Below are 24,966 nucleotides of genomic sequence, written 5' to 3'. Positions count from 1 at the left end.
GCTCCATGTTTGCAGAACACAAGCCATGTGAAGGAAACGCTGTGCTCCCCCGGGCTCCCGCAGCGCTGCCTCAGCCGGCGCCTCCGTGGCCTCAGTTCCCCGCGGCACCTCAGCGCGGGCCGGCTCGGGCCCGTTCTGGCGGGCGGGGCGGAGGGCGGGACGAGCCGCCCGTCAGCGGCGGCTGCAGCCAATGGGGGCGGCGCGGCCCCGCCTCCCCGGTCCGGGCCGTTGCAGGAAGCGGTTGAGGGACGGCGGCGGGGCGCGCGGCTGCGGCGCTGCGGGCCGGGCGCTGACGCGGCGCCTTTAAGAGAGGCCTGCGCGCTGCCACCGCGCTCGGCCGCCATGGGCTCGCCGTCGTCCGCGCCGCCGTTCCTGCGGGCCGCCGCGCTGCTGCTGGCGGCTTCGCTGCTGCTGGCGGCCCCGGCGGGGCTGCGCGCCGCTCCGGAGGAAGAACCCAGTAGGAAGAAAGAGCCGCCACCACCGCCGGCGGCGGCGCAGGGAGCCGAACCTCGGGCTGAGGTGAGGTGAGGTGAGGCGGGGCCGGGCCGCGCCGGCTGCCCGCTCAATCCCCCCCGCCCTCAGCCGGGCCGGCGGGGCGGGCCCGGCCTGCAGGATGCCTCGCCTTGCGGAGGCCGTGGGATTGCTGAATCCCCCTCTCCTAGCAGAAAAAGGGAAAGCTTCAGGGCCACTGTGTAGTTTTCCCTTTTTCTGCTAGACGAGGAGAATTGAGGTCCGTTACGAAAAACAGGCTAATGCTTTTTTCACCAGATAATTATTTTTGTGCCCCGCTTGCTTGCATGCTGAGGGCGGAACCGACCTCTGCAGGGCTTCCTCACAGAAGCAGATGGAAACAGGCTTTGTTGCGACTCAAAACCTGCCAGCTTTCCTCAGTGTTTAAGATTAGTTTCTTCACATTAAAACTTCTAAACTAGGGTTTTTGGTTAGGGGGTTCTAGTGCCCGGTGAGCGCACAGAGGGATGATAAAATTACTAACATGTGGCTTGATGTAGCATGTCGAGCATGCCAAGCTTTCAATATCGAAAAACCCAAAAAATTTACAGCACAGGTGAAGGAACTCTGGGAACCCACCGTGTATCTTATAGGGCATGGAAACTTTTAAATATCAGACCTAAAAACTTACACCGCTGCGAAAAGTGGAATGCTGGGAAGTGGCTGTGTTAAAACACGTTTCAGTCTGTCTCTGCTAGTAGATGTGCTGAAACAAGTTTTCTCAGCTGTCTCTGGTCAAGCATGTGAACATCGACTTCGTTGTTTTGAGTCTTGCTTTTGACTGTAGGCATCTTAGTTTCTGCAAAAGTAAAACACTTTGAGTGAGGTCTGGAGTGTGTTGGTATGGTTTGACTGCTGGCAAGTCTTAAAGCCAGGTTTCAACAAACATTGAGCGTGCACAAAGCCGATGAAAACTTCAGTAAAGTTTTAATGCAGCTGAAATGCAAAGGTTCTGCACGGGAATAAAGTGATTCTGACAATATTTGAGAGGGCTTTGTATTTCTCTTAAGTTATGCTAATTGCCCAGTTTTTGTTCAAAGAGTTAAATTCTTAAGACTCGTATCAGAAAATTGGTTGTTTGGTCAAGGTCATAAAGTAAATACCAGAATTGTAAAGGCAGCAATGTTAGAGCTGAGCTAAAGCAGCTTCCCCCATGTTTTGTTGTATTACTAGTTCTAATGTTCCGATAATAGTGTGCACGGTGAAGTACTGCTTTAATAATCGGTGCACGATCTGATCTGCTTGCTGAGTGCCTAACTAGCAGTTTGAGGTAGGTGGCAGCCAGTAACTGGTTAATGATCATTAATGCTGTGTGAGAAGTATATACTTAAAATGTCACACCACGCAGTATGATATGACAGGAGAAATACAAGGCCCAGTACTTCTGCAAACTTACCTATTCAAGCCTAATAACTAGTGGGGTTTTTGTTGTTTTTCCCCCCACCTCTTACAGAAGGGTTCCTCGCCAGTTGCTCCAGTTCACATTGTCAATGAAGAGTCAGCTGACAAGACTAATTTGGGCTTTATTCATGCATTTGTGGCTGCTATATCGGTCATCATTGTATCAGAACTGGGGGATAAGACCTTCTTCATTGCAGCCATCATGGCAATGCGGTACAACCGTTTGACTGTACTGGCTGGTGCTATGCTTGCCTTGGGACTGATGACATGTTTATCAGGTTAGTGCTCTTTTGCTTTCATATCTTAAAATGTGCTGAGTATGTATTTATCAATAAATATTGATTGAAATGAAAATGAAGGTAGTAGGTGTATGCAGTCTTCTGTTTTGCGGAGAGTGTGAAGGTTTTCCTGGAGATCATGGCTCAGATGAGGTGTTTGCACTCTGTAGAACTCAATATGAGTTTAAGGAAGAGGAATCACATTAGGAGCCAAAGCACTTCTTTGATATTTAGGCCACTAGTTTCCTTTTTATTTTTAGCTCCTGTTAAATTAGCATGCCTAAAGGGAATGTGGGAATGACTGCTCTTTTTCCTCCTAAAGCGAAAGTTTCTTAAGATGAATGACAAATTTCCCTCGTCTGACCTGTATCCTTATATGTGTAGCTGTTTGGGTTTGTGCTGGGAGATGCATAAGTAGACGATGATGTTCTGCCTCAGTCCTTTGGGATGGGTGGTACTGACAGAGCCAAGAGCTGGCGGGAAGTGAGGTGTCAGGTGGCACTTGGAGAACCTGTAGCTGTGGGTGTTTACGTAGCTGTGATCGTGAAATGGAGCAGCCTTAATGCGTATCAGATGCCGCATAGATTTTGTTGTATGTGTGCTCATTTCTAACCATGCCTATTTCAGAAATTGTTGGTTTATATGCGCTGAAGACAGTCAATTAACTGGCTTTAGGCTTCTCGGCCAGCATTTCTGTGAATGGTTCTTGGGTGTGTAGCTACTACTATATACAGTGCTGCAATAATTATTGCAGTCTTGAAGCAGCTGCCACTTGCACTGTGTGTGGTGATAGCATTATATGAGTTTCTTCTGTTACTCACTTAATATAACAGCCTTTGACAACTCTTCCACTTCTGCATTTCTTGCTTCATTTGATGTTATTAAATACCATTGGTAATTCTGTAAATCTTGTGATATCTTTTCTCCTGCCCATTTTGATTGATTCTTCCCTTTTTCTATATGAAGTCTTTCTTCAAATCTTTCTTGATGCTTTTTCATAAAAGCTTTCTTTTCTGCTTTATCCTCAAGTCTAGAGGTTCCCAACTAGCTCCAAGTAATCACTTCTTGGGGGATGGGGGGGTTTTGCAAGCTGTGCTTGACAAAATACATTCTGATTATTTCATTATGTCCACGCTTGTATATGCAAGTAATGCTAAAAATATATAATTTGTTGTGTAGTTTCTTGCAGTACTTTACTTTAATATTTTCTGTCTTTAAAAAGAAGTTTAACTCCTGGTTTATTTCGCTGAGCAACTAATATTGTTGTTAATGTATGTATGTGCCATGTTTATTAACAGTACAGACTGATTAACTTCGGTCTCATAGTCTTATTTTTGGTAGTGGCAGTATGGATGAATTTCCAGATTATGTAGTAATTTCCAAGTGTGACTTGTGTGCAAGAGAACGCACATGGTAACATACGTCCTTTTAGCCAATTGCACGTGGAATAAAACAACAGACACAGTTGTGAGTGTGTGGTCCCAGCAGCCTTGAATGTTAGGTGTGGAGTTCTAATTTCCTCTCATTTACACAGGCCTTTTTTTCCCAGAAATGCTAACTGGTTTTCCTTTGTGAAGAAGTAAGTACTTCGTCATGGATATGTGTTACTTCTCATTTGAGAACTAGTTTTGGCTTAGTTTGACGACCTTTGATACCTGTAAAAAGTAGATGCGCCATGGAGGTAGCTTTTTGCTCTTTGAGTGGGATCAGTACTTTTAAATTAAAGGAAGATCAGAGTTATGTTGTGTGTTTGTGGGGAGTGTGGGAAGAAAGGGAATAGTAACATGTAGGTATTTGCACTTGGCAAAAGAAGACAGACATGGATTCATGCAGCTGGATTATTTGTGGCATGTCTAGTAGATTCAACTTGTAGAAGATCTTTTTCGAACTTTATCTGATAAAGGAAATGGTTGGAAAGAGATGCTGTCCAACATGTAGTCATGCATAAAAATGGAATTAGCTGATATACACTGTGACTCATCTAAGGTGATTACAGATGATAGTTTCAAGGCATGCTTGGAGAAAGGCAGGACTTTCATAATTCTTGATGGGAAAGAGAATGTTGCTTGGACTGGCTCTTGGGAATAGCAGCACATCAGCTTTGCCTGGTGTGCCTTGTCTGCGTGTTAAGGGCTTCAGTCTCTGACATGACCAGTAATGGTTGGAGTTTCCAGTGTGTTGTTATCTTCAGAAAAAAAAAAAAAAAAACTAAATATATATATATAATCTAACAAAACCCCCAGGATTTGTTTTTCAATGACTATTTGAATCACAGACTTTGCTAGCCAGCATGTCTTAGATGTGGGAAAAACAGTTATGATCCTCATGCTTGTTTTTTAAATGATACATTTGTTTTCTTTTCAGTTTTGTTTGGCTATGCCACCACAGTTATTCCTCGTGTGTACACATACTATGTGTCAACGGCACTGTTTGCGATTTTTGGCATCCGAATGCTTCGGGAAGGCTTGAAAATGAGTCCAGATGAGGGTCAGGAAGAGCTGGAGGAAGTTCAAGCAGAAATTAAAAAAAAGGATGAAGAAGTAAGTCATAAGCTTTCTGTGAATTAAGGCTGATGAAATAGTTACAGCCGTGAAGCTGCAGAACAGCACTGTCATGTTTGGTGTTCAGTTGTGTCTGACTGATAATCTAACACAGAAAACGTGTGGTAAATGGGACAGAAGTGGCCCTTGGAGACTGTTTGAACAGGTGATTCCAGTTCTGTGGCATGCCTGGCTTCTCAGGAGAAAAAGGACTTTCTCCATAGAATGCTTTGAGTGGCTGGTGGTTGTTGTTTTTGTTTATTAGTTTTTCAAATGCATTACTAGCAGAGAAGACATCAACAGTTTATTCTTGCCTCTACTTTTTTTTTTTTTTTTTTGTGGTCAGGCAGATTAATGCTGAGGTTTGTAGCGTTGCAGCAAAGTTCTCTGTTCTAACAACTTTCTAAATATATTGGTCCACTTCTAAGGAATAGTGTGGACTATTAATCTTATTTCTCATAAATGGTGAGGTTTTTTTCTCATTAATTTTATAAAATCTCAATTTGAGAGCCACTGCTTGAGAAAGGGGGGATCCCTGCTTTAAAAATGGGAGGAAGTCTGTGGTTGAAAAACAGGTGTCATTTCTACTGAAGCTGTCGTGTAAGTGCAAGCAATAAAAGACGGACAATAACTGGCAGTTAGAGGTGGTTACAGCCTGTATGTATACACACACACACATATGTGTAACTAGTTTTTTTTAAATGTTGTCTAATATAAATAATATATTGATAATGCAGCAGTCAGTGGCTAATAGCATTCCAAATGCTAAATGGCTAGCTTACAGTTTAAGTATTTAATTTGGATTGTTTAAATGACATTTCTAATTTATATTTTTTTTCCCTTGTCCTCCACAGCTTCAGAGAACTAAACTGTTAAATGGACCAGGAGATGTGGAATCAGGGCCAGGCACCACTATACCTCAAAAGAAGTGGCTGCATTTTATTTCTCCAATCTTTGTTCAAGCTTTTACTTTAACGTTTTTAGCAGAATGGGGTGATCGTTCCCAATTAACAACTATAGTCTTGGCTGCCAGAGAGGTGAGTGTTGCAGAGCACCCGCTGTTCTTTGCCTTGTTGGGTTGCCCGCAGAGAAGCGGGAGAGACAAAATACTCTCACAGGAGGTGTCAGATTCACACCTGCTGCCTTGCTGTGCTCACTTAGTGTTAGAGCTATGCCAAGAGCTGAAAATAAATGCACTGAAGCTCTGTGTAGTATTAAAACTATTGTTACATCATTTGGACTGCACAGGCATTTCTGGAAATAGTTGTTTTATATCATGCAGCTGAATACAATAGTTTTTTTGTTAGTGTTGAGAGATGTTACAGAACAGATGTTTCTTTGATCCTTGTGGTCATACAGCTTTAACACAGTAGTTTTAAAAAGAGAACTTCAGGTTAGCAAACTTAATGGTGTTAAAAAGATGGCTCTTTTTAAAAATCTAAGTGAATATGGTATGATATATAGAACTAAAATGCTGTGTAATAATACCATAAATGAAATTACATTCAGCATGGTGATTGGAATGTATATAACTGGATTATATTTAAAGGAAAAATAAGGTCTACAGTCAGCCTTTTAGTAAACATAAGTAACTTGCCTGGGCTTTTTCATGCATTGAGATATTTATGTTTTTCCCCTCAGACTCATGCTTCTTTCAGTGCACTTTCTGACCTTCCCTAGGGACAAATCAGGACTGTGTAATGAAGGAGGCTGTAATCTGTAGGAACCCCTTGTCGCTGTTACAGTGTTGGGAAGCTGCTTAGAGCCAACAAGGCAGGGAACAACAGGACGAGGAGATGATCTCATTGTTCAGGCAGCTACATGCCATCTCAGAAAATGAGGAATCATTCCTGCCCCTACCCAAGTTGTCGTGTGGTGCTAGGCGAGTTGCTTAAACCTGTCTTTTCATGGGTGGTTGCTGACTTCTTGTTTGCGTTTTCTGAGTGTCCCATTGGGAAGTGTCCATCAGACCCCGTGGTCTGATCTGTAAGTGCTGAGCATTGCAACTAAAGGCTGTGGAATGTTGTGGCTTTAGCATATTAAGTGTTTGTGTAAGTACTACCAAAGCAAATACTGTAAGAGAGGAATTGAAGATATCTTGATCTTGGCTTTCAAAATCAGTGAGTGATTATGATCTAGATCTTTTTTTCATTTTATCTGTGGGACTGTTTTATACTTCTTTTTTCATAATCAGATGAATCCTTGTCTGTGAAGTACTAAGATACATAGCAGAAGCATTGCAGAAATGCTCATGAGGAAAGAAACTATATGGAGATTTGAGCAGTATGGTAGGTCAGCTGTGACTGTACATTCTTCAGTGAAAAGAAAACGAACTACTACATGGCTGTTCATTAAGCAAGTAGTGTCCATCCTGTCACAACAAACAGGACTCCTTTGGAGGAAAAAATTGTGATAATTTGGCTGTCTCAGTGCATGCATGAGGAGAAGGAGTTAAGGCTGTCTTTGAGAACCTAGTCCTGACAGCAGTCCTTAAGAACTTGATTTTACACATTAATAGTTTACTGTGTATAAGAATTGTTCATCTATTCAAAGAAATAGAAAAGGAAACTCTCTGGAGTCCTACTAGACTGGCTTTGCATCAGCTGCTGCATCTGAGCACTTCTGCTACTGGAGAGACCAGGCTGAGGGAAACTCATCACTTCTTACCTTCCAGGAACAGCCCTAGGGAGTGGGGTGGGGGGTGAGATCACCCTCTGCCAGTGGGGCTGTACAAGTAACTGCTGGCCACAGGGAAATGAAGACTGCCCTGTCCTGATCCTGGAGGCAGGTGTGTTCTGCTGGCACAGCCTGGCTCTCTGCCTGCATTTCTTGTAGTTTCCTGCCTGTCCTCTGCTTGGTGCTCACTGCCTTTTCTCACTGGCTTGTGGTTTTGGTTCTTTTGGTGAGACAGTATTGTCTACGAGGAGCAGCCAGAACATCCAGTACGCAGCAGTTAGGTCTGGTGACATTCAGCCAGGTGGGCTGACCGTGACATTTTCAGACTTTGCTTGCTTCCTTCATTATTGCAGAAACCATTAAAAACAGAAGTTTCCAGAGGGGTGTGCTAGGAGATATGTCACTGTATTAACTCAGAAATGTTGGAGGGATACCAGGTTAAACTGTCTTTTCTTTATACCGTACCATTTCCCAGACAGTTTGCTGTTTATCTGTTAGAGATTTCATGCATTCCTCATGTGACAGCAGCTTTTTTTTTTTTTTTTCTCCTCTCAGAGCTAAAAGTCTCACTTAGAAATGTACAGGGAATTCAACTCCCTCATTCATCTTTGTGCAGCAGACAGGCATGCTCCTACCTTGCCTTCAGTGTCGGTCGTCAAAACATTTCTTTTTGTTTCTAATGCTGAAATCTTCTCTTTACTGAGGCGTTTAATGCATATGCTGCCCTTAACTCTGTAATTTGTAAGTAGATCTGAGAAACCTCTTTATGTGCTAGACTTGTTCCCTTATTGAGAGTAGGCTGCTTGTTAGGTGATCATGTGAAAGCTGGCATTGACCATCGATTTTGAAAAGTTTATTATCCTCTGGACATAAGTTCTTTCATACCTTCCCTCTTTGGATGATTTGAGTGCAGAGTGTAGAGAACAAGCTTGTGAAGCTGGACAAAGGAGTCAGAATATTTTAGCTGCTGAAAGTTTTTCATTTGCAGTTCATGGATTTATTTTTCTATTTTTTTATGCTGAGGTTGGTGTTCTTCCAGCTGATGTATATTGTGTTTCTCAACAGCTGCCACCTTCCTTTTAGAGGTTGCTTAATTAAGTACAGCAGAGTGGTTTCTGGATCTATATTTAACCACTTGAAGATGCTTCTTGGTTGAAACATGCCATATGCTCCTGTATTAGTCAGATTTAGATGTAAGTCTGTCTCGCTAGCTGAAGTACGCTGTTACTAGTCGTTAAGGCAGTGATGGATAGCAGAGCAAACACCAGAGAGTATCCTCCTTGCTTGACAGTGTGCAACCAGGGAACTGAGGGATTGCTCCTTCATGGCAGGAGGTTGTTGAAGGACTAGTGGGGTTTGGGCTGTGCTGATGTTTCCCTTCTGTGTTTTTTCCTCAGGATCCCTATGGTGTGGCAGTAGGAGGAACAGTGGGACATTGCCTATGCACTGGTTTAGCAGTTATTGGAGGGAGAATGATAGCACAAAAAATTTCTGTTAGGACTGGTAAGTGAAAACTCATTCCAACAAAAAAAAAAAGCATTAATGTCAATAATGCCTGTGATGTAAATGACTGCATATTTGTGAACAGGGTTTCTCAAAGCTCTTGGAAAACCCAATAACTCTTTTTTTTTAGTCTGTGTCTTCTGTCCCACAGCCGCTCCACAGTCAGCTCCCCTCATGGGGTGACCCTGTGCTGTTCCCTGGGCTGGCCTCCTCCTGCCAGGCAGAGTCCCAGCGTGTGCCCCCACTCTGCACGGGGTGCTTGTAAGGGCTCTGGCCTTCACTGAGCTTAGTGGTTTACTGGCTCTGATTTAAAGAATCAAAATAAGTATTGGAGCTCCAGGTTTAAAGACAGACATGGGTGAAACAAGTTTTGCTTCACTGTTAGCTAGCTTGTAGGAGACCAGAAGCAGGAAATACAGTAATTTGAGTAGTCAGTATGTATTGTTCAGCAGTGGGATAATACAAATTCTGTCGAAATTCAGTGTGCGGACTTTTAAGTCGGCAAGAGAATTGCATAACTGTGAGTTATGCCAGCCATATAAAAGCTTCAAAGGCTGCTCTGTGTGTGGCATAATTTTTTTTCTTGGGTGTTTTGTTTTCCCTTGTATTGGGTCGCAGCCTGCTTCTGCTCTCACTCCGGGGATGGAGTGAGATTTCTTGCTCCCAGGAAGGATTCTGTGAAGCTGTTCTTGGAATATTTTTTTCTGTGCATTCAGAATATTTGTTCTGTAGTTGCAGAGGTTGTAAAAAACAACTTCACTGTAGAAAGTGAAGTGTGCATTCTGTCTTGTTTGTTTGCCAAGGAAATTGGTGACAAAATACTAAACTAACAATGACTTAATGTGCTCCTTTTAAGCTCGACGTGGATCTTTGGCTGCAGGAATAGCCTTATTAGGTTAGACCAAAGATTCATGTAGCCCACCAGTTTGTTTAGAGAAGAGCAGGAAGAATGTAGAGTGGTGCTTTCCCAAATACTGTCCCAGCTTCTGGCAGATTGTGGCCATTGCAAGCAGCTAATGTTTTTGATACTGTCTCTTTCAATATAGTTACCTAACCTGTGCAAAAAATGCTTATTAGTATGTTGCTCTTAACAGGTGGCTTGCTCCAGCATGAGAATATTGTAGCTTATTTTCTTCCATACAGGCAAATATTCATCAGCAGGTGCCAACCTCAGTTCTGTATCAGTTCAAGTAAGAAGAGTGAAACAAAGCTTCCTTCTAAGGACCGGAATATGTTATTGTAGATGCAGTTAAACAATGGGATGACATATGGGTTTCCTGACACTGAGCTAGAAACAATGTCCACTGTTTGCAGCATAAATTTTAAAGTAAAGTTATTTGGGAATTAGACATTTAAAAAATATCTGTCATGTGTCATGGAAAATATTTACAATTCAGTATCTAATTTCTTTTTGGTTTGTGTTTTGTTTTCAGTGACAATCATAGGAGGCATTGTCTTCTTAGCATTTGCATTTTCTGCACTATTTATAAGTCCAGATTCTGGTTTTTAAAATTTTTCATCCCTGCAAAAGAACAAGGATCGGAAGAATCCAGCAGCTGTCCTTGTGCATTTTTGTATATAATGTACAGAATTACAGTTAAACACTGAAGCTGAGACACTGAACTTTTTATAGCAAATGATTCATGGGACTGACACATGTATGGATGGCTTCTGCAGTGGAGATCTGCTCACTGGTTTGTTTATTCCATGGTGCTGCTCCCTTGGTGGGATTTGCGTGGTTTTCCTGCTTGCTGGACCTGACTCAGCTGAGTTTTGAGGACCTACTCTCAAATATTGAGGCTTCCTCTCTTCTTCCTCTGTTACACATGGCCGCCTTTCCTGTTCCATCAAGAGCTGATTCTTAAGGCTTCTTGAAGCAGATGGTGTCTTGTTCCATGTTGCTCAGTGGGAGGTGTTCTGGAGGAAGCTGCTGGCTCCCACCTCCCAGGACGTCGGTTCCAGGTGTGCCTGAGGCTGGATAATCAAAGCAACAAGAAACCTGGGAGCGGTTCCTGTACCTTTGAGTGGCTGAGCCACCAACAGAGAATTTTATAAACTGTATTTGGAGGGAAAACTTAATCAGGGATTTTTATCAGGAAATTGATGTGTCGTGATTAACAGCCTACCGTGTTCAATATGCAATCTTATCTGGAGCTAATATTATTTGACCGTTTTTCTTTTTTGATTTTTGAAACATTAAAGTATAAGGAAAGTAATGAAATGGTCCAGCTTAACAATGTTCCATTCCCAGGACTGAACAGTAACGGAATTCTTAGTTTTAAATGTATTCTTATTTTTCTTTTTAGGTATAGAAATGTAATCTGGAAGTGTATTAATAAAATATAGTGTCTTTATTTGAGCTTTTTTCAGTATTGTTTTTGATGGTTCCCCTAATTCTAGTCTGAAAGGTTTACCTAGTGATTATGTACATCAGGTGAGGAAAGTTTACTAAATTTATGTTATAAATGTCAGTTATAGAGACTTTGAAAATATTGTCCACTGAAGACATGTGGGGTTGCAGAAACACATGCTTATCTCTGCTCTTCAGGGATGATTTTGATTCTGAGCTAACAGCGCAAATAACGCACCAAGATCTACTCAGTAAAATAGAAGAGATGGTTTCTAATATTATGAATCTGCCTCATTGAAGCTAAAGCAATGTGGAACATTACAAATTTGACCATTCTATCTGTTACTCACAAACAGAGTTTCTCTGCCCACAAAAACCCTTAATGCCACGTTTCTCAAAGCGCCAAGGCCGCAGCAGTGCAGTGCCTGTCACGCACAATGGTGTGAAATTGGGCTGTGACTTCAGGCTCCAGGTTGAAATGTTTGTGTCTTGGCCTGAATGGAGAGTACTGCTGGGCAGTACTGTTGCTAATTGCTGGGCGACGCACAGCCTTTGTTTGGTGGTTTTTTCCTGGTTGGTTTGTTGTGGTTTTGTGGTTTTTGTGTGGTTTTTTGGTGTATTTTGTTGGTTTGTTTTCTCTTCTGAACCAAACATCTTAGCCAAAACCTGCAGCATCGTCTTCCCCACAGCCTGGAAACACACTCTGTCTGTGCTGTGTTTCAGCTCCTGTATGGAGGGGATTGGTAGTACAGGTCGTGTTAAAGGAGGGCAACAACAGAGAGGCCAAAATACTGATCAAAAGTGGTGCTGCTGGACAACAGTACCTCTGTATGCATGTGTCCCAGGTGAACTGGTGCCACAGTTCATCCTACTGAAAACTCTCGCTCAAAATCCAAAAAGCCAAACCAATTGGTTCTATTCTAATATAGAAGCTTTCCAAACTTTATATGGTACTTCAGTAGCTGCTACTAATTGCAGTGATTTAATGTTGTCAAGTGCATGTTGGAACTTTTCACAATTTAAAGAATCTAGTTGGGATGTAACCAAAGCCTGGTGAAGGTGAGGGAGGACTCCACTGATGTATTTTTAGCAGGAGTGTGTCTACTGTGCTGTCTCTAGCACAAATGGCAGCCTCCCACAGCGTCTCAGAGCACTCACACCCCAGCAATCTCTCTTGCCTGTTGGCGGGCTCAGGGGCTGGGATTTTAGCAGCTTTTGTTGTACTTCTTTCTTGTATTTCTGGTGCATTGCCATTGGAGACGTGTGTGCCACTCTTGTGTTTTGAAATACCTGGATACTTGAGATAATAGGTATTATCTTAAGGAGTGTGTGTGTGTGTGTGTGTGTGCGTACACACAAACACACATACACATACATATACATACATATATATATATATATGTATGTATAAGAAGTGTCTTTCTTACCCTTTAGGGTGAGTTTGCATCAAAAACTTCCAGTTTTTGTTAAAGCCTTTCCTTTGCCTATGCTTCCCCTGAAGTAGTGGGTCCTAATGGAAGAGATGGGTATATTGTTGGTAAGATGAAGTGAGTCTGCTTGCTAGAGCTAAAACTCATTCTGGGAGAGTGTGGGCTGGGTGCCTGGCCCCTGGGCTGAAACCCTGGAGGGCGAGAAGGTGGGGACAGAAGCTGTGGTGCCTCATGGTGTCCTCTGAATGCAGAGGGTGGGGAGCTGACAGATGGTGTTCAATGCTTGAGATGCTGATGCACGTGAGCAATAATTCCTTGCCTGCCCCTCCTTGCCCCACCCTGTGCCCAAAGTGGAAGTTACTGATCTCTTAGTAAAATAAACTCTTGTTTCTCTGCTTCTCCTTATTCCAAGAGATAGGAGTTCCATGGAGCTGTGCAGTTGAGTCAGCTCATGTGTTCCACTTTAACTACTTCTTTCAACATCCTCAAATGTGTCTAACAATGGAGCTGGGTATATGGGAACAGATTATTTTGTCTTTACAGCAGCTGCCTGTAGCACCGGCTTCCTCTCTTTGGAGCTGCTGTCCTGACAAGGTGTTTACCAGCGTGCAGGAGCATTATGCCTGTGCATTAAGCACAAAGGCTTGAGCAGAATCTGTGCACGGTCAGGGAGGGGAAGAAGCTGTAAGTTTCACAGAGATGCTCAAGCCATGAAATTGTAGCCAAGCACTTGCAGAGGGTGGATGGGAAAAGTGAAGTTACTAAGATAACATAGAAGTCAGTCTCCTTTCAGATGCATAGATGTCTGCAGTAATTTGTTGTAAAACTATCATCTGCATTGATTTGGTTTTGCTGTGTAAACAAGGACAACACAAAGCAGCAAAGAAAAATATGACAGATAGTCAGAAGTGCCAGGTATAGGTCTGACAGTGCTTTTGGCCACATCAGGTTGCTCATGTGGAAGAAACACAACCACATCTAGTTCAGCTCTGCAGTGGCCATGTTTGAGCTGCTCTCAGGTACGCTGGAGGAGCAGCTGCAGGGCTGGGAATTGCAAAATCTTGATGTTCAGGATGTCAGTGCAGGCTTGATGCTGTACTGGTGGGCTGTTTAAATGCTTCAGTCATGAGGTATTAAGTGTAGCCACTCCAGATGGTGATACTTTTGGGGCAGGAGCTGGTTGGTACATCAGGCACCCAAAGCCTGGATTTTCAGCAACAAAATATAGAAAGAGTTTAAATAATAGTGCTCTTTCCCTTCTAAATGGAGGTAGGGTTGGGTTTTGCCTCACGTTTTGGAATATGAAAGCAGCACTTTAAGTAACTATCTGAAGTTTTAATTGCCACTGTCCTAGGCAGTTTCTTCTTTCGTAGCTGGAGAATGTGAAACAGTGAGTGTTTCTGTTTTGAAGGGAAAGCGCTGTAAATGGCTCCATCAGCAACATGGGGAGCAGGCAAACATCCAACAGGTTTCCTGGCCATCCTGCAGCAATCCTGCTGGGTGAGATGCAGCAGATTCCAGTCGCTGCCAAAGGAACCGCCACAGCAGTGTGTAGCGCGGGAGTTTGCATCTCTGACTGCGTGTGAATGCAGCAGAGGGGTAGAAGCGCACAGTGCCTGACCTGCTCAGTGCCAGGCAACAGCAACAAAATGGAGATGGTGACGGTCCCTTCTACTGGGGTGGAAAAAAACCAAATCTCACATCAACTGAGCAAGACCTTGTGCTCGTTATTGTCAAAAGTGCCTGTTCCCAATGCGTAGGTAAAGCCTGTCTCATTCCATCCTATCTGGCAAAGTGCAGTAAGCAAAGATTAAGGTAAACTTATAATCTTTGGTCGTGCCAGGACAAAGATTTCAAAGGAGACGGCGTGAACCAGAGCGCAGGCACAGTTTACCAGCAAGCCTGCTCCTCTAGGGCAATGCAGACAGGAGTGTATGTGCTGGGCTGGCTGCTTTGAGCCAGATACCGAGACTAAAGGTGGAGGTTGGTGATGAGCTCTGTGCAGCCCATGCTGTCGGAGGCAGTGGCTGCCCCGCAGGCTGCAGCTCCAGCCCTGGACAGGCTGTGCGGCGGCTGGAATGGGCCCACCACATCCACCTGTGCGCTTGTGCAACACCCCTCGAGAAAAGGGGTTGGTGGATGAGCCTCCCGACCTGTTAGTCCCAGGTATTGTATATTAAAATAAAGTTTTTGAGTGAAGAGAATGGGGCAGTTTCATCCTAATATGATCCAAGTTATCTTTGATTTCCACGGACAGGGAAATCGTGATGGCACTTGCTGTACTGACATGGCCTTTTTCCACTGATGTCCTCATACAGCCCCTGGAGCCAGTGCCCTTGGCAAATTACAGTCACTGGCTCTTGCTAATGTAGATACAGGAGACTTTTAACCTGCAACATTTTTGGTACGTATGTGGCATGTGCTATAGATGTGTATTTCTTCTGGATGATTTAAATTTACTTCCCAAATGAAAATATAGGTGCGTAAGAGACTGTGAGCTACAACAAATGCAAGTAAGAAGGTGAAAATTTTTGTTATTGTATGTTACCCTTGAACAGCTGAAATCTTCTGGAATTTATTAATGTATCACTAATGCCTGACACTCAGAAGTGCAACTAACCTTTGGATTGCTAATCTTTACAAGCTGCATTCTCTCATAAGCACCGTTTTTGTCTCTGACTTTGCACGACAGCAAAATGCCATTGAACAGCATTGCTTCAGGTGGGGCAGCAATTAGAATTACAGCTCCTCTTCTTGATAAGCTTATGGAAAAATATACAGCTGTTTCCAAAGTTCAAGAAAACTGATAATCTTGCTTGCTACATGCTGTCCATCTTACTGCTGGCGGGTGTTAACAGCTTATTACTGTAGCACTTCTCCAGCGAATTTTGATGCTGTTTATGGCATCTGGAAGTCACACACGGCTTGCACAAGTACTACTGAATCCCCAAAGGCAGACGATCAGTAACTTCACAAAGGCATCTAGTGGGATATTACAGAAAGAGATGAACTGCAGGCTGCAAAAATGGCTACATGTATTTTCCATTTTCTCCAGGTATTCAGCTTTGATTAATTAAATGTTCAAGGAAATCCTGTAATTTCAAGTTATTAGCGTTCACACCTGGCTCAGTGGAAGAGGCTGAGGGGAAAGGGTCAGACCACCCTGACATGTCACTGTCCTCTCAGCTGGATGTGGCACAGCCGCCATCTCGGACCATATCTGCTGCTTTAAGAACATTATTCCTTGGCAGTTCCCCAGCAGAAGAAACAGCCAGGAGGGGAGCTGAGGGGACTGGGGGTGCTTTGCTGTGCCAGAAAGTGAGGGCAGAGCTGTGCTGGACCCGCTCTCCTTGCCCAGCACCTGGGGAGAGCAGGGGCTGGACGCACCAAGATACAAGAGCAGTTTGAAGTTGTGCACGTTCAAACAAGGGCTGCGTGAGTAAACTCCGAGGCAGTAATGAAAATACACAAATCAAAGGTCTCTAGCCTTTCGAGTGGGGCATCAATTTATAAAGAGATACAGAGAGAAGGCAAGAAAAAAAAATACAGTTTGCATTTTTACTGAAATCTCACAAGTCATTTGTCTGGGTAGGGGGAGAAGATAAAACCGACACCAAGCAACTTGTCACAAGTGGGTTCTGTGGGTGGGGAGAAAGTGCCTTTGTTACAGTCATGGGAAGGGCGAGCGCGCTCCACTGTGAAACTTGGATAAAATTGACATCAAGCAACTGAAAGGAAAATAAAACCTCTAGAACCTCAGAAGCTACAAAAAGCAAAATTTAAAATGAGTTACATTTATTCAGTTAAAAAATTGACAGTTAGTAATGGTCACATGAACACCAGGGAACTGTATCTACATTTCCTGACGTCAATATGAGCGGCACTAGGGTTTTTCTGTTTGTTTTCTTTTACTTATACAAATCTAATGCCAGTTAAAAAAATACAAAACAAAACTGAAACCCAAGACACTGTGAAATCAACACTGCTTAAAAACTCAAAATTCAATCTGATATATTTGAAAATAAATAATTTTTACCTTTCTTGTTAAAAAAAGACAACTCACCAACTGCTTTCAAAGCAGGAACATCTTTACGACCATTCCCAGAAGCGTTTCATAAATAGTTACCCACTGATTGTCTATTAATGCAGCATCTCTCAGTCTCAGCTGGGGTCTCTATATTAGGCCATATACAGTATTTTGTTCAGACACAGTGTTTTGTTTTGCGTTGGTACCCTCTTCCCCCCCATTGTATTTAGGTACAATTTCTTTGAATACAGCACATCATGCTGGCAAAAATCATGCAGATGACATAGCATGAAGCGTAGCAGAGCTTAAAATCACCTGGTTAAAAAAAAAGACAAGGAATGTAGTGTTACAAATCATGATAATGAAAAAGCAACTATCCAGTCTCACGGACAACCAAGACAATTTCAAGTGTTCTCTCACATTTGTCTCATCTACTAAGATTTGTTTAAATGTCTTTTAAAATCCAAATTCACTTAATTCTCTTCAACCTTTTCCACCAGGGATAAGTAAAAAAATAAAAGGTTAATTATTAAAACTAGTCTCTTTTCCCTTTTAATCAAAATAACCATTTCCGGCCCTCTGACTGTACATCTGATTTTAATAATGATTTCAAATAGAGAAACTTATGAATCTGACATGTTTGACACCATCTTCTGATGCCACAACATTTAAAACACTCATAACAATACCTGGGTTAAATCTCCAAAAATATAAACGGTTCTTGAATCAACTTCCAACATTTGAAAAAGGCCACATCTTTAAACCTTCAGAACATTTTCACACAAATTATAATCCTAAGGGACACTTAGAATCATTGAGCAGGCAAATGAGCCTCCAGATGATTCTCTCTCATAGGCAACTGTGCAACTTAAAAAGTCTCCTTCCAAGGACACCACCATCCCTGGCCACATACAACACAAAGCCAACTGCTTTTAGTAGCCTTCTTCACCTTGCGCTTTGAGCCTCAAAGGATCACCGTATTAAAGAGACATTTTCCAGAAATGTCTCTCTTGACAGTTTTGTGCATGTTATTCCTCGATGCCCCCCCCTTTTTAATAGTTTCACTGACTAAAGAAATAAACTGTTTTTCAAATAGTCTTTTCAGTAAAGTGCTTGTTATTACTCAAAAAAAAAGTGCTATTTGAATCTTAAGATAATTTCTTTTCCTGTGAAAAACTGCCTGATATAACTTCATTTATTTTTACATAAAGCTGAAATGAAACCTACCTCTTGTAAGGATACTGGGTTACTAATTTTGGTGTTTGGCAGTAGGCAAGATGCCCACAGAGGTGGTGACAAACTGGAACCACAGTACAGAAGGTAAACCCTCTAGGTGAAATGGAAGGCATATGGAGAGCTCCTACTAGAATCCTTTCATATTTATATACAAATATAATATATATTAAATAGAAATATAAAAATAGCTCTATTCTTTTTCTCTGAAGTTATCCTAGAAGCTTTTCTTCAAATCCTCACCCATCGCAGGCAAACAATGTCTGTCTCCTAACTCCATCCTCTCTTCCACTCCATAATGTACCACCAGCCCATTTCTTCATAAATACAACTGTCTCCTACCAGGCTCCTTAACCTTCCATAACGTTTACGCTCCAGAACCTGCAGCATCACAGCATCCGTTATCATGCTCTTTACTAGGATGTTGCAAATAAGCCTACGACTATAGTAAACGAGTTGGGCAGAAGCAAAAGGCTGATGAAGAAAGAGGCAATAGCCTGGTCCTCTTCCCACTGAAAATCGAGGACAGTTCAGCAATTGATTCAGCAAGAGGGGAAGCTGCAGACCCTTTAAAAATATGGTTTTTAGTCATGAGCTGTGAAACAAAGCATCTGCATCCTTGCACAGAATCTGGACCAAGTTCTACATACCTGCTTTGCTAAAAAACTCGCCTGATTCATGGCAGGAATTTTTCAAATGCGTGCTATTTTTTTCCAGTTTCTTTGAATTTCCCCATCTCCTATACTTTTATCTCTACTAGCTGGTAGTTCTGTAATTGAATGACCTCTCTCTGCGGTTACAAAAAGCCTCTTGATCAAAGTGTACATTCCTATCGTTGTCTTTCAGCAGCCACGCTACTGCCCTCATCTCACTTCTCTCTCACCGAGTTTAGCCTTTTTAGCCACAGACCCAGAGCAGCACACCAGAGTGTTTGGGAAGGGGGACATGGGAAGAGAAGTTTAAACGAAGCTTTATATAAAAAGCTGCCTCATTAAGCGTCTGGCTGGTATCTCTATTTTCTGTAATTCTGAGTATAATAGCTTAACATACCTATTTTACCACTATTGACTAGTTCTAACAGCACTATTAAAGCTCTCCCAGTTTTCTTTTTTAGTGCTATATTATTGTAATTGGTTAAAAAAGTCTAACTCATTTTCCATTAAGCAAAAGTACTGACAGCACAGACCTCCAGTCAACGCAGCTTAATTTAGAAACAGGTGGAATGGCGTGGTAGGGACGGTAGAACAAGGCAAGATTTCTTTACATGGACCTTTACAGAAACAGGTTTCTGACCATTATTCCAGCCCAGAGAAAGCCAGAAATCCCTTTAAGGAAGGGAAAGTGTTCCTTGCTATGTTTGGTATTGGCATCTGTTCCTTGCTCCAGGTTGCAAGAAGCTTCTTGGAGCAGCAAGAGATCCGCTTCTCTTTGGTACTGTGCTTCTCTCCTTCCTTGTCACTGCTGTGCTTTTTGGTGCCAAACTCTTGCTTTGTAACGGGGGAAAAACAAAGATCTAATGGTGGGACACGTGCAGAGGCAAAGGTGAGCCTCAAAACAGATACACAACCGACTCTGCCAAATGCTCGGCTAAACTGGTTTGGTTCACTCAGTAATACAATCAAACTGCTTCATAGTACAAAACAATCCATCACCATTTGGTTACATTCATTCTACTCCTCCTCAGTATTCAAGATTAATCCAGCTTTCTCTCCCTAGTACTAATTTTAACTGCTTTTACTGGTTTTGTTTTTAATTATCAGATCTATCAGCATTTATTAATTTTCCTCTGAAGTTCTTGTTTCCACAAACTAGTACCATAAAAACCTACTGAACGTTTACTTAAAATAGCACATCATGTCTGTTGGAACTTTTTATTTTCTTTATAAAGTTGCCTTCTGAAGTCTTAGTTCAGTGATATCTGTAAATCAATAGCCTGGTAGTGTTAAATGCAATCATGATCTCCCCCAAGATACACCTTAAACACTATGAAAATGATTTTAAAAAACCACCAAACAAAAAAAACACCACAAAAAACCCCCTGCAAAACAATCAAATACTAGAACAACAAAAAAAATCAGCTTACCATTCTTTCCTCCTGCAAAAGAGGTAATCTATACTTCTAGATATTTTGATCATTTAAGAGTATTACCTTCAAGGTCTGAGACTTTAGAGGCTCCTCTGTTTCTGGCTAGTGTTTAAGGGGAGAGTACCACTCAAAAATGCTCACGGTCTCAAATCAGACCATTGCTAAAATCAACATGATACAGAAATATCTATGAAGCAGATACACAAGTTTGGCTGACAATGTACTAAGACTTCAAAATTGAAAATGGTTACAGATTCAAGACATTGTAATTCAAGATGTTTAGCATCATCACCTGAATTAAAATCAAGGCACTATGGGTTTTGTTGTTGTTAAAATGACCCTGAATTAGTTCTGACTAATTTTTGAAGGAGAATAAAAAGATTCCAACATATTTTAACAAGTTACAATTCTGACCACAGAGAAAGTGGTTAAAAAGTGCCCAAAAGGTTATTAAATGTAAATATATTTTTGTGCAAATTACTCCTATAACTGAAACATTCTTGAAAATCACTGTCATTTTTTTTAAACCTTTTACATAAATATTTCCAACTATGAACTATATCAAAAGATAGCTTTGGGGAATAAAATTCCTAACCATCCACAAGAAAGCAGTGCAAATTCCTATTTTTCAAAGAAAACAATGAATTAATTATGAAATGATGGATGATATTCATGAATCTGAACCCTGATGCATGATCACCAGTTCAAACAGCTTCATCAATAATTTAACCTTGAGAAGTCAACTAACCAACACACTACACCTCACCGAACAAACCCTGACATCACAGACAAAGCACAAACAAGAGACTTGTGCCCACATTAAGGGTGAAAATAATGATGCATCATGTTGTAAACAAAAGGGTAGAACAGAGGAAAACATTAGTCTGAATATGGCGTGAGAATTTAGGGAAACATATTCAAACCTACAAATAACAGATTACATTTTCATGCATCATATAAAATATTTTGCTCTTTCTCCTTTTATGCAGACATATACACAATATTTTACAGCATCTGTACAACAGAGAACTGGATTTCACACAACATTTTCAAAATATTTACTGTCCCATAATCATCTGAAAAAAATTAGATGGTTTTTGGACTATATTCCTGGCATTTTTTTCCTGCTAATTCAAACAATTGCTCCATGTCCATTTTAATACTTTAAAAATGTACAGGATTGATAAAAATACCAATATTTTCAGCATCCCTCTCATTTCAGTCACATTTTGAGATTTCACCTGGACAAATTAACACATGGTAGCAAATTCTTTAGAACACAGAAACTGGGGCAACTATCAAAGTTGGCCATGTCCCCGTCACCATAACCTCGTGGCTTTTCTTAACAGATTCCAGAAGTTAGAAGTAGATCTCAACACCATTGTGTCAGAAAGCCTTGGTACTGCTACCTCTGTAGCCTCAGTGCAACTCTTAGTGGAGCAGCCTCCTCCTGATAGTTGGCTTCAACGAGAGGCCGAGCCCCACACTATTGTGGCTGAACTTTGGAAGGATCAGTCATCTTGTCAGTTCTGTGTCGCGGAAGCTGCTGCTGCTGCTGCTGCTGAGACTGATGCTGCTGGTGGTGCGACTGAGTAAAAGTGCTTTGCTGTAGTGGGAAAGCAGCAGAGAGGATGAGCTGAGCTGACTGATTTCCGTGAAGTAACCTGGATGTCTAAAACATGCAAATAGGAAAAGATTATTTTTCCTGCTGCTCTGAGAAACACAGGCCTAGATGCTTTTAACTTTTCACAAGGATTCAATCAAAATAAGCTTCCAATTTGGCCATTTAAGCTGAGCAAACAATGCAAAGATTAATTCATACTAATAATGTTAATTAGACCATCTGATCAATTAATAAAGCAGCTGTAACTGATCTTTGTAATTTCCCATGACAATGGGTAGGAACACATGGCAATTTGTCTCAATTTCAAACCACAAGAGCATAACGGGGCATAAGGAATCTATTTGAACAAGTGCAGGTGGCTGTCACTGCCGCCAAATGAAAAACCAGTGCACGACTTGGCACAGATCACATATCCCCCACAGCCAAAATGAACAACCAAAGAAATGGCCCCATTTGCAGACCCAGGCAGCCCCTTTGAAGGGGATTAATTACTATTGGAAACTGTATTTAGTTTTAATATTAATTTTCATGGAACCAAAAGGTGACGGTTACTGAAGAAAAGCAATGAAGGATAGGTACAAATGCACTTGGACACCTCAATCCAGAACACACGTTCTGCAGCAGAAAGTAAACTACATCACCTGCTGCACCCACAGCATCAGACTGTGCAAAACCCCAGCGCACAGAGGCAGGAAAAGTACTGTTCCTTTTCTCCATTTTCAATCAGCATTTTCTTCAATTCAAATTCCAGCACTTAAATAGTTTGTATTAAAAATACTAAGCTTCTGCCTAGAAAGAAATTCTAGGACAGAAACAGAGCTTTGGAGATATTTCTCTTTCACAAGTCATGTGTTCTTCACTAGAATTAAGTCCAAATAGTACAAACTTTTTAATTTAGAAACAGAGCTACAAACATTAGCAACCTGCTAAACAGTACTGTTGTTACAGTATCTGTCTGAGTTGTCAGTGACCACATTCAAATCTGCACTCTGGTTTGATTCAGTTCAAGAGTCTCCCACTACATAAATGAGTGCTGAAATTCAAATCAATAGGCATTTTTCAGTTCTCTTTTTGAGAGGCAACTTGCAGGTGAAAAGCCTTTGCCTGACGCATGACTGAAATTGGTATGTTTCCATGAAAGACTTTTTCAACAAGTCAGTATTTTCTATCAGTGACCTAATGAAAGAAAATTTTACTCAGCCCTAAATAGAACTGTAACCATTGTGCATATAAATGTAGGTTAAGCCTCCAAGTACTTACTGCATTTGTACATATTCCACCTAAGCACAGGGTCGCTCATTTAGTGCAAGTGGGAGATCACACATAGTAAGAAGGAAGAAATACTTGCAAAATAAGGATTTTTAATTACGTATACTGTGAAAGAATAAAAAAAGCAATTACATTCCCAGTGTAGATAAAAAATGTTAAGAATGTGCACAAACTTTATTGTGATAGTTACGTGGACTTTATCTTTCTTTGGAGAAGGCAACATCAGAGGCCCAGTTAAGATTTTTCAACCCATGCCTTCCTGAAGGCAGTTCTTCTCTATTGTTCCAGCTACCACTACATCTTCCCCCATAGCATCACCTGCTGGGTGAGCTACGTGCCACCCATTAACTGGAGTTAACATATGGGGGCAGCTTTCCCCATCAATTCTTCCTACCTTCTGGTTATTTTCTTTTCAAGATTTCCTGTCTCTAAACCCCTCAGGTTTTGCCTCCTTCTCTTTTGATCCAATCTCCTTTCTCTGCTAAACCAAGGTTTTTCATTACTCCCTGCTTACAAGGTTACTCGCTGCTCAGCCTCCCCTGTAGCCTGGACAGATGTTCGTGCCTCATGTCTTGCTCTGCGCTTTGTGCTGCTTTCCAGATCAACCAACTCTGTTTGATATCATCTTTCATAGCTTCTTGCATTAATATGTGAATGCAAAGAAAATACAGGCTGTTTTAAAGGGAAATGTCTGTTTCTTCATCCCATGCTCAATCAAAAGCAGCAGTTCAAAGGGAAGAGGATATAAAATAGGACAAAGCATAGAGTCAAACTGCAGGAAAGACCACCACTCCTTTAAGTAGCAATATTTTAGAGAAAGGCTACAGAATAAACTTATCTCATGCATCAGCCTTGTTCATATGTTACTATTTTTATCGCTCAGTTTTCAGATAAAGCACCTCTAGGACATGCCACGAAGGCTGAAAGTGTCAGGACTTGGAAAAAATTGTCCAGAACGCCGCATTACCTGTAGGAACTGCTGAGGGTGCTGGGTCAGCTGCGGCTGAGCTGGTTGCTGAGCTGCGGTGAGCTGCTGCTGATGGTCTGGCTGACTTGGCTGCTGCTGCTGCTGTTGCGTTACTGACAAAGTCTGTGGCTGCTGCTGTTGGGCAGCAAAAGTGGGATAAGCTGTCACCACCTGTCCCATAAACATAGTACTTGGTACCATTACTGCTCCACATGCTACCGGGGCCGTGACAAGTTTTGTTACAAGTTGCTGACCTTGAGAAAATCTGTTAATGGAAAAAGACATTTGGAGACTTTTTAGGAAAAAACAAACAAACAAACAAACAAAAAAACCCACCAAGCGCACTGGAGAAACACACGTCAATTTCATACTTTGTTATAACAACATGGGTTTGGACACCTTAGCTTGGGCAAAGTTTAGTCTATATAGTTAAAATCGTAAATCGCATGAATTTTTTAATGCTACTTTAGCTCCTTTTGTATATGATGCAGCTATGTATAAGTGAGTCACCTGAATATTGGTCTTGAAGATTTACCTGATTGGCCTGTCCTGTGTAAAAGTGGTTACTGCAGCAGCATTCTGGTTATTGTTCTGTGGTAAGCTGGAAGGAACCTGGACCACATTTCCTGTTGTTGGCTGAGAAATCACCATAGTGTTATACAAAGGTGCTGAGACTGTGTTCTGTGACTGACTGGCAAGAGAAGACTGTTGATTGTGTCCACTTAGTACATTTTGTTGATTATGCTGAAAAGAAAAAATATTTTATGAGATAGTAATTTGAAAATAGCCAGGCACTACAGCTGCCTTCCTCATTGTCATTGCCCATAGTTTACAACTGCTAATGTTTTTCTATTACAAATTAATTCTTAATTTGAAGTACACAAGCATTTCTACTGACTGGGGACTTGGAGAGGGGATGGGCCCTCAGACATCTGAAAATCTCTTAAATTAACCTCTTCTCCTCTTCAGGTTAATTTTTCAGTTACATCTTCAAGATGCTGGTTTTTACTCCTTTGGCATTTCTGTGCCACACCACAATCAATCAATTTATTACATGAAAATTTGGAACTAG

The 24,966-nt window shown here is 41.7% G+C and overlaps 2 protein-coding genes across 7 annotated transcripts in view; one reads left to right on the top strand and one right to left on the bottom strand.

The window, feature by feature from the left end:
* Nucleotides 1-231: 231 nt before the first annotated feature.
* TMEM165 (transmembrane protein 165) lies at nucleotides 232-11,330 on the top strand. Its single transcript, XM_080343457.1, has 6 exons — nucleotides 232-519; nucleotides 1,964-2,189; nucleotides 4,554-4,729; nucleotides 5,584-5,766; nucleotides 8,803-8,908; nucleotides 10,342-11,330. The coding sequence occupies exons 1-6, from the start codon at nucleotides 343-345 to the stop codon at nucleotides 10,416-10,418; spliced, it is 945 nt and encodes a 314-aa protein (XP_080199583.1). The 5' UTR covers nucleotides 232-342; the 3' UTR covers nucleotides 10,419-11,330.
* A 4,852-nt stretch (nucleotides 11,331-16,182) lies between these two features.
* The window catches only part of CLOCK (clock circadian regulator), a 64,181-nt gene continuing 55,397 nt past the window's right edge, over nucleotides 16,183-24,966 (bottom strand). For all 6 annotated transcript variants that reach the window (XM_080343451.1, XM_080343455.1, XM_080343453.1 and 3 more), the window contains 3 exons: nucleotides 24,430-24,638; nucleotides 23,895-24,159; nucleotides 16,183-21,706 (listed from right to left, as the gene is read on the bottom strand). In XM_080343451.1, coding sequence (XP_080199577.1) covers nucleotides 21,521-21,706; nucleotides 23,895-24,159; nucleotides 24,430-24,638 — 660 coding nt within the window. In that variant the 3' untranslated portion in view covers nucleotides 16,183-21,520. The remainder of the gene's footprint in view (nucleotides 21,707-23,894; nucleotides 24,160-24,429; nucleotides 24,639-24,966) is intronic.

The sequence above is a fragment of the Nesoenas mayeri genome (assembly GCF_963082525.1).
Source record: "Nesoenas mayeri genome assembly, chromosome: 4".
Lineage (NCBI taxonomy): Eukaryota > Metazoa > Chordata > Aves > Columbiformes > Columbidae > Nesoenas > Nesoenas mayeri.
This window is presented reverse-complemented; position numbering and strand designations above follow the sequence as displayed.

Excerpts from the sequence above, each read along its gene's own strand:
- TMEM165 (XM_080343457.1), top strand. The coding sequence starts at position 343 with ATGGGCTCGCCGTCGTCCGCGCCGCCGTTCCTGCGGGCCGCCGCGCTG. Across the intron at positions 520-1,963 it reads GAGCCGAACCTCGGGCTGAG|AAGGGTTCCTCGCCAGTTGC; the intron begins GTGAGGTGAGGT and ends CACCTCTTACAG. Across the intron at positions 8,909-10,341 it reads AAAAATTTCTGTTAGGACTG|TGACAATCATAGGAGGCATT; the intron begins GTAAGTGAAAAC and ends TTTTGTTTTCAG.